General features: G+C 34.3%; 1 protein-coding gene across 4 annotated transcripts in view; it reads right to left on the minus strand.

The window, feature by feature from the left end:
* Positions 1 to 12,833, minus strand: part of LOC101242598 (protein Daple-like) — a 28,157-nt gene that overhangs the window by 11,245 nt on the left and 4,079 nt on the right. For all 4 annotated transcript variants that reach the window (XM_026834181.1, XM_004225918.4, XM_026834182.1 and 1 more), the window contains exons 10-27: positions 11,767 to 11,873; positions 10,202 to 10,289; positions 9,575 to 9,702; positions 8,953 to 9,147; positions 8,517 to 8,595; positions 8,129 to 8,205; positions 7,484 to 7,672; positions 6,832 to 6,903; positions 6,510 to 6,605; positions 5,865 to 6,017; positions 5,303 to 5,422; positions 4,558 to 4,734; positions 3,886 to 4,051; positions 2,961 to 3,144; positions 2,479 to 2,597; positions 2,058 to 2,186; positions 1,651 to 1,744; positions 922 to 1,106 (exon numbers count right to left, since the gene is read on the minus strand). In XM_026834181.1, the coding sequence (XP_026689982.1) occupies positions 922 to 1,106; positions 1,651 to 1,744; positions 2,058 to 2,186; positions 2,479 to 2,597; positions 2,961 to 3,144; positions 3,886 to 4,051; positions 4,558 to 4,734; positions 5,303 to 5,422; positions 5,865 to 6,017; positions 6,510 to 6,605; positions 6,832 to 6,903; positions 7,484 to 7,672; positions 8,129 to 8,205; positions 8,517 to 8,595; positions 8,953 to 9,147; positions 9,575 to 9,702; positions 10,202 to 10,289; positions 11,767 to 11,873 (2,358 nt within the window). The remainder of the gene's footprint in view (positions 1 to 921; positions 1,107 to 1,650; positions 1,745 to 2,057; positions 2,187 to 2,478; positions 2,598 to 2,960; positions 3,145 to 3,885; positions 4,052 to 4,557; positions 4,735 to 5,302; positions 5,423 to 5,864; positions 6,018 to 6,509; positions 6,606 to 6,831; positions 6,904 to 7,483; positions 7,673 to 8,128; positions 8,206 to 8,516; positions 8,596 to 8,952; positions 9,148 to 9,574; positions 9,703 to 10,201; positions 10,290 to 11,766; positions 11,874 to 12,833) is intronic.

Consider the following 12,833-nt stretch of genomic DNA (forward strand, 5'->3'; position numbering starts at 1 on the left):
GTATAACATTAGTCACAATCCCTATTATGGCGCAATCAAATACAGCAAGTGCATTACGACATAGCTAATAATGTTACGTCACAATTGCCATTGTCTCCGCATAAATGCCGGATTTATGATAATATAAAGCTGTTTGTTACGTCAGAACTGCACGAATAGGTAACTTACGCATACGTTAACACGAAACAAAATGTTACGCAGCCGGCGAAGTAAATAAATTCCGGATTCCCACGCCGGCCGTTTTTTGGCCGGCAGTTTTAAAAAAATCCGGCCGATGCCGGCGGCATCGAAAATAGGCACTTTTTACACCGCTGTTGGTGAGTGTGTGAAATTAAATAAGGAGCAAATTTTTCAATACCACAAGATAATACACAAATTTTCGCACAGTCTTAGTTAAAAAAAAATTATTTAAAACCACGATACGTGTAATGTAGTGTAGGCGCTAATATAAAGATAATTTGAAAGACAAGGAATAAAACGTGTGGCGTTGCGCAATGGTTAGTGCGCCTGTCTCTAACCAAAAGGTTAAAGGGCCAGAGGTTACTGTTTCACAATTGCTCTAACCGAGTGGTCACTAATGGATTGTCGAAACTGTCAGCCATACAAAAAAATACATGCGTGGTAAGCAAGGTGTACGAAACAGAATGTTATAACCACTGACGGCCACGCGAGGGTAAACAAGATATATAGTAAGGTGGGGAAAGATGGGACACCTTAACACATAATCTCTAAATATCCTGTTTTAAAGAATTAACAACGGTCTCTGGGAGTCGTAAGAATACGGTTTTATAATTCTTTGAATGTTATATGTTTACTTCAAAATGAGACGATAAAACAGAATGAAAGGGTGTCCCATCTTTCTCTACCCGACTATACTTACATACATTCATTCATTCATGCTTTAAATGGGTGTATACTAACTTGTGTAGCTTCGTAAGTTAAGTACTGCCATGTTCTCTAGTCGATCATTTCCTAGTTTATTCGCGTTCTCCGTCGGTATATAAGCATGAATATTGTTCGTATTGAAGTGGAACTTAGTCACGTCCATTTCCATAATACGTGGCATTTCAGATACAGGTTGAATATTGAATGCACCAGGTGTAGATCTGCGCCATGATAAATGGTATATGAAATTACTGTTGTCGCGGCACAGTGGTTATAGCGCGACGGCACCAAGGCCCGTCGCTGCTGTCATTATTGTGGGCATATGCTGTGTCTTTGCACTACACACCTAACAGTAATTGCTCCAACCCAGTGGTATCTTACAGGTGGTATAAATTGTCAACTATAGATAAAAAATATTACAAGAAATATACCAAAAAATATAATTTTAAAAAGTTACACACGGGAACGATTTATATCAATTATAACAACCGTGTTATAACGACTGTTGTTATCCTGCCATGCGGGGATAAAAGTTACCTTCATTCAATAAAATTTAGTTTGCCGCAGTCGTATAATTTTACCTTCTGGTTTGTCATGGTTTTGAAATAGTCCAATTTTATCGTATTAGAATTAGATGATAAAATAAAAAATACGTAACCAAATATGTTAAGGTGTGAAATGATTTCAAAGTTGCAGATAACGCTTGTTAAAATACACAAAGTACACCGTGGATATTTAAGGTAAAGAATGTGGAAGCTTATATACCTCTTGTCTTGTTGTGTAAGTCGAGGCGTGTTGACGTTTTTCGACAACGAGCTATCAGTGTTCCACATGCGTACTGTGCTTTCTTTCGTCAGGCCTATAAACCACGAATGCTTATTATATGTGGGTGAGGCGTGACATGCCATGGGTCCTAGGATTTAGGCCGTGATTGGCCCATTACAAGAACACTCTAACAAGTTCTATTTCTGAAAAAACTTTGGATAAAATTTAGGTGCATATAAAACGTAAATTCTAAAGCGAATTTATTCTTGTTTTGCTTGAATTTTAACAAAACTTCTGGGTTTTGGAGTAATGAGCTTACTCTGGCTTAAATCCCATAGGTCCCATGCCTTGCCCTGTAAGAGCACACCCATATAAAATAAATTAACAGAATATTCAAGACATCGTACCTGCTACAGTTAAGGGGTCCTGAGATTGGTTTGTTGCAGCAGGTGCAGTCATTACTGCAGGATTTGTGGCGAAACTGATTCTTGTGGTTCTTGCTGTGGAACCATGAGGGGCAGACTTGAGAATATTCACTAAAAAAACGATTTTTTAATGTGTGATAATAAAGAAAAAGACACTCATACTACAAAGCTTTTTCGTACTAAACAAAGAATATTTACAAAGTTTTTTGATAGTAAACAGAGTTTTTTCACAAAGGTTTTTGGTACTAAACAAAGAATATTTATTTTATGACATGAATAACTTTAAAAGAGCGTTGATAATTGTTCAAAACACAATCAGGAAATATGGGATATAGGTGCCAACGATATCCCATTTTGCCTCACGGTACAAATGACATATAGATTTTAAAAAGCACAATTTTACATTGTAGGGGGTCTGCTTGGTACGGCAATTGCTTCGTTTGTTGTTTGTTGTTGTGCATGCGTTGTACCATCGCCTCCATTTGGTATTTGTTAAAACGAGTGCTGATTTTACCCGTGTATCTGCGTTGCGTGTAATAGTGGTATGAATAATTGAACGTGTGGTGAATAGGGAATACTGCGGTCGTGGGCAATTGGAGATAACGGTACATCCGTGGTATAACAGCAATTACTTTCAAGTACAAATATATGATGGAATAGAATTACAATTTTTGTAATGGCGTTTTAGGTTAATTGTTGTAATGGTATTTTTAAATGACACTTGCAATTAAATAAATGTGAACTTATGTAAGTTATGCCATGCAACAAAACGGATAAGTCTATAAAAACCTGGCATATTTTAAAAGGAACAATTATCCATTTGCATATGGGCGCGTATATAACCATTCATATAAACAGTTTTTTTTTAATATAACAGAAACTTACTTTTTTGAGGGACCTTTTCCTTTGTATGACACAACCGGTTTAATCAGGAAAACACCAGTTATATATTCAAGTCGCTGGAGCGCGTCAGAGAGCACAGCTGCAAGACGACGTCGTTCTGACGTCATTTCGTCCATTTGTCGACCCCACGTTTGTGCTCGTCGTCTTTGAATTACTTCCATTTGCTCTGGAAACAGGGGGGAAACGGTACAGTCAGTGGTGCAACCAGAAAAATACGAGGAAGTAGGTTAAGGTGCGTATTTACTCTAACGATTTTTTGTTAATTTTTCTTTTTTTTATTTAGGAAAAAAACCCGTTTGGCTGCGACGCTGGGCACAGTATAGGGTGGTACGGTAAAGTCCGTGTTTTTTATTTATACTCGATAAACTAAGAAAGCCAAAGTTAAAAGGGTTAGAGAGTCTGGGTTATTGGATAAGTGGTTAAGAATTATCGGCTGTTAATTGCCGTGTAGGAACACTGTGTTATTGTTTTCTTGTTGCGATTACCAAATTCAACAATATATAGAGTAGGCTAATCGTCGTGTGAACACTTCATCGTTGTGTCGGAATAAAGGAGTCAATAACTGTTGAGCTGGGTGCTAGTCGTAATCGTGACGGGATAGATAAGGTACAGGATCGAGCACGCGAGGAGAGCATTATCTTTGACCACCCCCTACAATTTTTATTAAAGGCCATGGACATGTGCTGCTAATTAAAACGAAAAAATATAAAATGGTGTAATTTATTTATCTTCACGTGGCAGGACAAAGACAGTCTTTGTAATAACACAGATGTTCTGTTCCATACACTTCGTGGCCGTCCACGAATTACCACGTGTGTAACTTTATAGGTGACTATTTTGAGTTTTTTTGTACGTCACAAAAATTTATACAATACGTCACAATACTTTATATGTTACGTCATAATACCGAGGATAGAGAAGACTTCTGACGTCACGAGGTTGCTGTTTCTAACATTTGTTTCAATAACTTTCATCTTGCTGTGATGGACCAACTTCTTCGCTAAGTGTTGGATACGACGAGCAGGAATAGCATTGTAAGCGTCCATTGTCATTATCACTGACTCCAATGTTTCCTGAAAAAAAAATGAATAAAAAATAAAACTAATTTTGGCAATTTTAGTTTTTATTTTTTTAAGGTTAAAACAGATGTTTTTATAAATAGAAAAAAATCTACAGTTTTTTTTGTAGTTTTTAAAAAGGTCAAAATAAAGAACATTTTGTAAAAAATCAAATTGTTGGCAATGTTGCAACGTCTGGAGCAGTATAAAGACAGGCACCCCCCTTTGTTGTGGCGTATACTGATGTTCACCAAAAACAAAACGTATATGCTTAAAATGGAATATGCTACGGGATTTAACACAGCTAATCTAAATAAATATTTTATCTAATGCAATTCTGTTTACAAGTTTTATTATTAAATGTCTGCGAAATTCTAGTAAGTTTTGAGAATAACAACAAAAAAACAGAGGGCACTGCAATTAATTCAACAGCTACTTTCATAATATTTCAGTAAATTATTACTTAATAAATTGTCATTCAACATAAAACAGTTAAGTCCAAGTTACGTAAAACATCTTACCTGAGTTATTTTTCCAACAGCGGCAGATTTCTTTAATTCTTTAGAATTGTGTTCAGCGTCCAACCTAGTGAACATTACTGTAAGACTGGAGTCTCCAGTAGGTGGTGCTGTGGAGCTTTTCCCTGCGAGCGCGGAGAGACGACCAGCAGGCGAAGACGGAAAACCGCTTCCAGATGTCTGTATGTGCCATTTGAGTTAATAATGGGCGAAAAACACGAAATATAAACATACTACTTTCTGTATTAAGTATGCAAGATTACTAAAAACTCTTAAATACAGAGAACTAAGGTTTTGTAGTTACAGAGAAACAATACACATGGAAATATGCGCTATTCCTGTTACGCGCGTGTAATAAGCGAAAAGTACGAAATGCAAGGCAAGAGCCGCAAGACTATTGAAAAAAAAAACAAATTGTAAAAGGGTTTGTACATATACAGCAACAATACCCAAATAAATAAAACTGACCGTTTTCGTAATAATACGAAAATATGTGGACAAAAATCGACGAACATAAAACATGTAAATAACTGATACAGCATACTTTAGTCTAAAAAGACTGCAGAGTCCAGTCGTAAATCAAACTGACATTTTAGAAGCAAATTTTATCTCTGACATAAAGCGCTCAGGAAATTGAACGCGAAATTAAATAAAGCGACACTTTTGGACGTCCATCGGCCACGAACTTGCCGTATTTGGTATGGAACGGCTGAATAGGTCAAACGTAGGAAAACGCCTTTTAACTCACCCCAGCAGCTGTTGTATTCCCCCGCTGTGTTTCACTTAACGTGTTCTGTAGGTGCATGATCATAGCAGCGTCGTGCTGGGCTCGTTTTTCATGCTCAGTGCGGGCGTCAGATAATTCACGCTGTAAAAGGTGCACGTAATGGCTTGTAGTGATAAAAACGACTGCATTCTGTATTTGCTTAATTTCACATTTATTGCATTTATAATTTTTGATAAATTTCGCATTTATAATACGGTGATAAAACGGCGATTCATATTTAGTTTTGTTTCGTTTAAATAAACATTTAGTCCAGGATACACGTAACACTACATGCATTATTCTGCACATTCAACTCACATTAAATCGTTTAAAATGATAAAACAAAAAAAAACACTGTATACGCCTTTTAAACGATATTGTATATTGTACACCATATACGCTAAATTTTGCATATTGTAGCTAACAGTGCTACTATACATCAATGTCGCTCACAGGACACGTTTTCCATTTCCATTACATCATCCAGGTATTTCCCAGTGAGTGAATTATATATTATGAATATTTCATGATAAAGTACACGTACCTGCAGCTTGGCCGCTAAGCTGGCTACTTCTTCGTGTGTGCCAGTCGTTATTGGCACTGGCTTCGTCTCGTTTAACGCGTCCACCACACAGCGATTAATTACCGATAAACTTTGTTCGACGGATTCCGCCATGCTAGACACATATAACTGGATCTGTGTTTTGGGAAATAGGAAAAGTTGAAATTTTTAATGTAGAATTTTTTTTTAACGCATTTTGTTATAAAATACGTAAGCGTTTGGGTTTTTGTTTGTGAAAATTTGTGCTACGATTTTAAACAATGTTCACAAAAGGAACCTAAACTTTAATCACATTTGACGCATTTTGTTACAGAAACGCCAGACTGTATTTAAAGCTTTGTTTAGCAGTTATATAAGAACTTTCTATAGCGTGCAAAGGATTCAATGTTTGGACTGAAATTGGCCCGTTACCCCGACACACAAGGTGCTACAATCCATTAGTGACCGCTGGGTTAAAGCAATGTCCGTTAAGTGTCTTGCCCTGGGACACATAAGCCGTCAATGGTAGCAGTATTGAGCTCTTCTGCGCAGTGATGTGTGGCGCATGCGCAATAGCTCTCGGGGCAAATTCAACGTCCAGTATTATTGAAAGTGATAATAAAAATCTTGGTATATTTTGTTAATTACCTGATCGTCACTAGTGTTGTACTTTGAAGTAAGGATTGAATTGATAGAATATGACTTCGTAAAATGGGCCGAGTGTCGAGCCATTTCCTGGGCCATCTAAAAAATTAAGTAAATGTTATGTTTTTTTTATATATTAGATTATCGTAAAATGGTTCATGCTTTCATTCTGATTTTTTTCTGTCCAATTTGGTAGTAAACAAAGAATATTTACATTATTATATAACCGTGTCCTCGTGGCCTAAAAAAACGTAAATTCTCAATAAGTTGATTGGGAAACTTTAAGGGCTTTATAAGCCACAGCACTATATGTTTTGGTACTTACGGCGTCTTTAAACTGCACGACGGCACCATAGCAGCGTAAGAACTCTTCCAAAAGCCCGGTATCGAACACCGTCTGTCGATAAAACGAAAATCAATTCGACGTCCCAAAATACGTGAATCAATCGTTATAACATGACAACTAATTGAAAACGACGGAAAGAAGAAAAATATGTTAATTTTTGGCGGTGAAATTCGAATAGATTAAAAATTCATACTTAAGAAATATATTTCGTTAAAAAAATTGTCATATAGAAGGGTGGGGGAAGATGGGACGCCTTTTCATTCTGTTTTCTCGTCCCATTTGGTAGTAAACAAAAAACATTCAAAGAATTTTTAAACCGTATGGTCACGACTCTCATGGACCGTTCTTAATTGTTTAAAACACGATCGGGATATTTAAATATTATGTGCTAAAGATGTCCCATCTTCCCCCACCGTACTATACATTTCGCTATTACTTTATTCGTGCGTCTTGGTTAAAAAAATATAAGAAAGAACATTTGGTTTAGTATGTGGTGCTACAAAAACGTAACAGATAAAATCAAGTCCAACTAATTGTATAATAAAACTTTTCGCCTAAACGGCATCGTCAGTCTTTTATTCAAATAGAATCAATCATTGGGTTTAGGATTAATTTCAAATTTGTTTGACACCTTAAGTTGTGGAGTGTCTGCTCCACCTGCACTCTGTAGTCTCTCACGTTTACGGTTATTGATTGCTTCTCGTTTCTCAGCGATCTTTTGCCTGTAAGCGCTGGCAAGGGACCGGCGGCTGGTTGCTGCAGATGTCGGCTTTGAGATAGCGGTTGGGGAACCGCTGGTGGTTGGAGCTGTTTCAGAAGCCTGGAATGTTAATGTGCGATGTGAATTTTGAATTAAATTAAGTAAAACTTAACAATACCAAATGTGAGTCACTTTGAAGCGGTATAGATTGCGGTAAAATTTTATTTGATTTAAAATTTTATATGAAAAATTGTCAGAAAATTAAACGTGAGAAAATTTGTAAAATTTATAATTAATTAATAAATTAATTTTAAATTTAATTTTTTTTGCATGGGAAAAAAACTTGAAAACAGTTGGTTTTCACAAACAAAAAAATTGTATTGGTTTAAGTTTTACTAAATAGTGCTGATATTAAATGATTATCTGTTTATATTTGCACTACATTACTACCTATAATCTGGATTGCACAATAAAATCATTGAACACACAAATAGTTAAAAAAATGTGCTTTGGCATAAACTATACAGATTTTAATTTAAGAAATATAAACTTTAAGTAACGGTGTTGGTCACTTACTTTTGTTTCAGCAAGTGACTTTCCTTCTTCATCACTATGATGAGATTCAACAACTTCTCTGTTTTCCATCAATTGCTCTAAGAAGTTTTAAAACATAAATGTATATAACCCAATACATTTTAACATTTTAACTGTATTTTTATGGCAAAGTTTGTGATGTGTTAACGCCATGGACATGATGCATTTGAAATCTATTGCCTACAGCCTTTCATACTTGCTAGATGGAAAAGATGTAGATTTACATGCTGCAGAGTGCAGACTTTACCTTGTGGAAAACTCTTGGCATTTATTACAGTAATTTTCTAAGGTGTTTCAAATCATGTAGCAACTACATTGTCATAAATAGCACCAAATTTTTAGTTGATGATCGTCGCTTTCTTTCACTTACCAGCTTCTAGTTGTTCTTGTTCAGCAGCAAACTCTTCCAGATTCCTCATGGCTTCCTCTGCATCTTCCTCCGCTGCTTCCTGGGATTAATAAGAAATAAACGTCATCTTTAAATACCAATGCTATCATTATCAACAAAAACAAATGATGAAAATCAACACATGATCAAGAAGTCAACAACTAATAATCAATCAATATAAAATCAACAACAAGAGATCAAAATCATTAACAGTAAAATTATCCCGAAAACTGACAGTTTTTTTTATTGATTTGACATAAACACATGTAAGACCAAAGTGAAAAACTACAAGTGTATCCAAATGCACCAGAAACAAATAAAAAAAAACAAATAAAAAAATGACCTAAAAACAGATATAAAAAAAATGCTGAAAACCTGAAATTTTATTACATTTATATTTTCAATATGATAAAAATACCTGGAGGAGTTTGAGTTGCTCAATGTGAGAGAGGAGTCTCGCTCTCTCCTCTTGCCACTTCCCTGCCTCCGATGCCACGCTCTGTTGAAGCATATTTGCAGCCTGGAGATTTTCCGTGAGACGAGCGACCTCCTGTCTCGTTTTCTCTCGATATTTTATAAAACTTGCAGCAACTTTCTCGCTTGGTAAGCTGGACTAATAAAAACAACAACTTAAAGTTAAAAAACCTAAAATAAAAGTCTTACTTTACCTGTACAGACCTATTTTTCTTACGTAGTCCCTTATTTCACAATGTAGTTAAATAAAAGCAAAGCTAAAAAATGTACGCCCATACTGCCACATGAACATTATTTAACATCCAGAATAAAAGTAATGTGTATGTGTCTGGCAAAGCAAAGCAGAGCTGTAATGATGTCTATATACTGTACCCACTATTATATACCTACAAGATCTACAACTACAAGTATGGAATAGCGACTTGTACAAGATTTCATAACGGTAGCATTAAAACCTTAACCCTACAATGCTACACTAGTAAACTGTATTAGTTCAGCAAATAAGCGCAACCAATAATCAGTATTATATTGTATTATATTGGTCTTTCCATAAAGCACAAACTAACCCAATATTCCTCATTAAGAAGATCTTCATCAAACTCATCATCTGCATCAAGTGGAGCAGTGCTGCAAGGTGTTAGAGGTTTTTTCTCACTGGAAACACTGGATGTTTCATATGTGGAAACAAGTTTTCCTGAAAAAAACAAGGTATACTATTCAATTTTACCAATTATTTTATACTGAATGCTAAAATGCGACTTATCTTCACAAAAACAGAAACTTTATTAAGAATGTCTTTCAAAGGAACTGTATTCTTAACCCATAACTGACCTATTTGTAGCCACTTTAATTTATACCCAAAACAGAAGTATCCATTTATTCATATAGATGGGACACCTTTTCATATTATATTCCCGTCACATTTGGTAGTAAACAGGAACATTCAGAAAATTAAAAAAAAAACAAAAAAAACGTATCCTTACAAATCCTAAAGACAGTTGTTAATTGTTTAAAACACGACCAAGATATTTGATTTTTATGTGCTAAAGGTGTCATATCTTCGCCCACCGTATTATACATATGTAAGAAACACATCTGCCAAAATCATACAAAAATAGCAAATGAGATCTTAATCATATCATAAGGTAGTATGGCCTGCAACTGTAAAGGTATCAATAAAAATTTAAATCCACCTTTAGTGGACATGGATGATGGTTGACGACTTATTTGTTGATCTTCTTTTTCCCATTGTTGTGTCTCGTCTTCACTCATCTCCATTTCCTAAACATCAAATATTAAATATATTTTATATTCCATGCTAGACAGGTATGATATAGATCATAAAGTGGGTTAATAGTGGGTAGGGCATTCATTGCATTTCAGTTGTGTCTTTGAAAATTAAAAAAAAAAAATTAAGATATGTAAATTTGTAACAATAGTTCAGAATTAAATGCTCTAGGTTCAGGTGTATTTTGGTTTAATTCAATGCAAACTAAAATATTTAAATGTATAAGTTGTTCGAAGCAACATATTCCTATTTATTCTATGCTATAGAGATTCTGTAGTGCAACAGACAACCTGGGATATAGCCAGAGTTGGTGTCAATATAGGATTATTAGATAATATAATGTACTTTTTGTATGATAATATATTTTACTTTTTTTTCAAAGAAATTATTTACCGCTTTAAGCTGCCTGATGTCAACTGATGAAACTGTGGAAACTGATGTCATTTTTTTTCTTTTTATCAAACTACCACAATATCATTCCTGCTTTTATGGCAATCTATGGAAAATATAAGAAAACAAACTGAGTAAAAACTGTATAACATCTGTCTTCCTACAGAATAATATAGTGTCTTAATATCCTTTTCTTTTTTTTTCAAAACTTTAAAAATTAAGCATAAACTGATCAAAAACTATGTACTGTCTTGTTAGGTTATATAGTGTCTTAATATCATTTTCAGCTTTTATTTAATTTTTCTAAAAATAAAGCCTAAAACTGAGCGAAAATTGAGATAGTTCTGTTCTTATAGGTCATATAGTGTCTTTATATTATTTTCTGTTTTTATTTATTAAAAAAAAGTAAAGCTTGAACTGAGCCAAAATTGAGGTACTTCTGCCTGATTCTTGATCACATAGTGTCTTTCATTAGGTTGCCAGGTTATAATGGTATCATCTTACGCTCAATGAAATTTAATCTTTTCTGTTCTGCTCCAGTCTTTATCTAAACACTTCACAACAAATGTGTGGCTTATAGAAGCCACATTTATATTCTAGTATTCACTCGCCTGTTTCGTGAGCGTAAATAATTGCTGCCTCAAGCTAGTCATCATACTTCATTAGGTAATTTATGGTTTAATATTGACTCCTTCACAATATTGGCGCAAGTAGAATAAACAAAAATACTTTGTGATTCTTCAGTGTAAAGATCAATTGCTTGGTTTTGAGTTACATTTTTGTTGCAGCGTTTCAGTATTTGTGTAGCTGTATACTTATAAATGCATATCTTAGTTGAAAAATGGAAAAAGTATATATATTAATAATAGATTCAACCTTTTCTAGGACCCGAACATATAAAATAGCTTAGATTTACAGTAGTGGTAAGCAGATTGAGCAGACTTCAGTAAAATGTTCGTAAATATTTACATAAACAATAGTGCAAACTGGTCTGTAATAATATCTTCAAAATAACATGATTTTACACTTTATAGGATATATATATACATATTTTTATAAAAAAATTTCAGGACCACGTACCAGTATATCAGATATATGGACTCTGCATTCCTCTTTCCAATTCTGCAATTCCTCTTCATGTACATTGTGTATTTGTTGGATTTGTACTTTATATTGCTCAGCTAATTCTGAAGTTTGTGTTTTAATGACTATGTTAGAAAAAAATCAACAGCCAAACAGCAGTTGTTAAAACATGCTATGGATAAAATATGTGTGAAACAGTTTTGGCTAAAAAAATGATTTTTAAATTAGAGTAATTAGGTATCAAAAGAGTAACAAAAAACTTTTTTCGATAAAGAAGATGCAACTTAAATAGTAGTGCTAAAAATAATCTTAATTTAAGAGGTTTTTGAGCATTAAAAAAATTGTTACTTTTAAATGAACAGGTTGACGTATAGAAGTTCATAAACAGACACATCACTGTATTGAGAGTAATTAAAAAAGATGTAAGTTAAATCTTTGTACACATGAAACAAGTACTTGATTGTGTTTTACTGTTTTGAATCAAAATTATCTTACTTAACACAGTCCAACAGTGTATCCAAATTAAAATATTAATAAAAAAATGACATAGTCTTTTAGACAAAAGTTTTTGTTTTTTTGTTTAACACTTTCGGCGCCAATCTACGTATATATACGTTTAAGTAACAATGGTTCCCGGTGCCATCCCACGTATATATACAGTTTAGCATTTTTTCATTGTTACGAGTGCCGCGTTGCATTTAAACTAATAGTAAACCACGTATATATACGTACGGTCGATCTAGGCTGTATTGAGACTAAATGCGAACGTCTGCTTTGAGATTACGTTATTTTTGACCAATTAGCTTGTGACTCTGCGATCAGCTGTTTCTGACGATTTTCAAGTATATTTTACGCAATACTACTAGTTTACAATGTTTTCACTGCTGGAATATTTACGGATAATGTTTCAAACTTTAATGATTTAGTGTCTGATCATTACAATTATGATGTTGTGAAGTTTTGTTTTGTTTAATACTTATTCTTCCGGCTCTAAAGAAAAGTGAAGTTATGGATACATTGGTAGTGATGTTATACGTCCACACAAACGGAAAAACATGGATATG

Source organism: Ciona intestinalis, chromosome 4 (genome assembly GCF_000224145.3).
Source record: "Ciona intestinalis chromosome 4, KH, whole genome shotgun sequence".
In the NCBI taxonomy this organism is placed as follows: domain Eukaryota; kingdom Metazoa; phylum Chordata; class Ascidiacea; order Phlebobranchia; family Cionidae; genus Ciona; species Ciona intestinalis.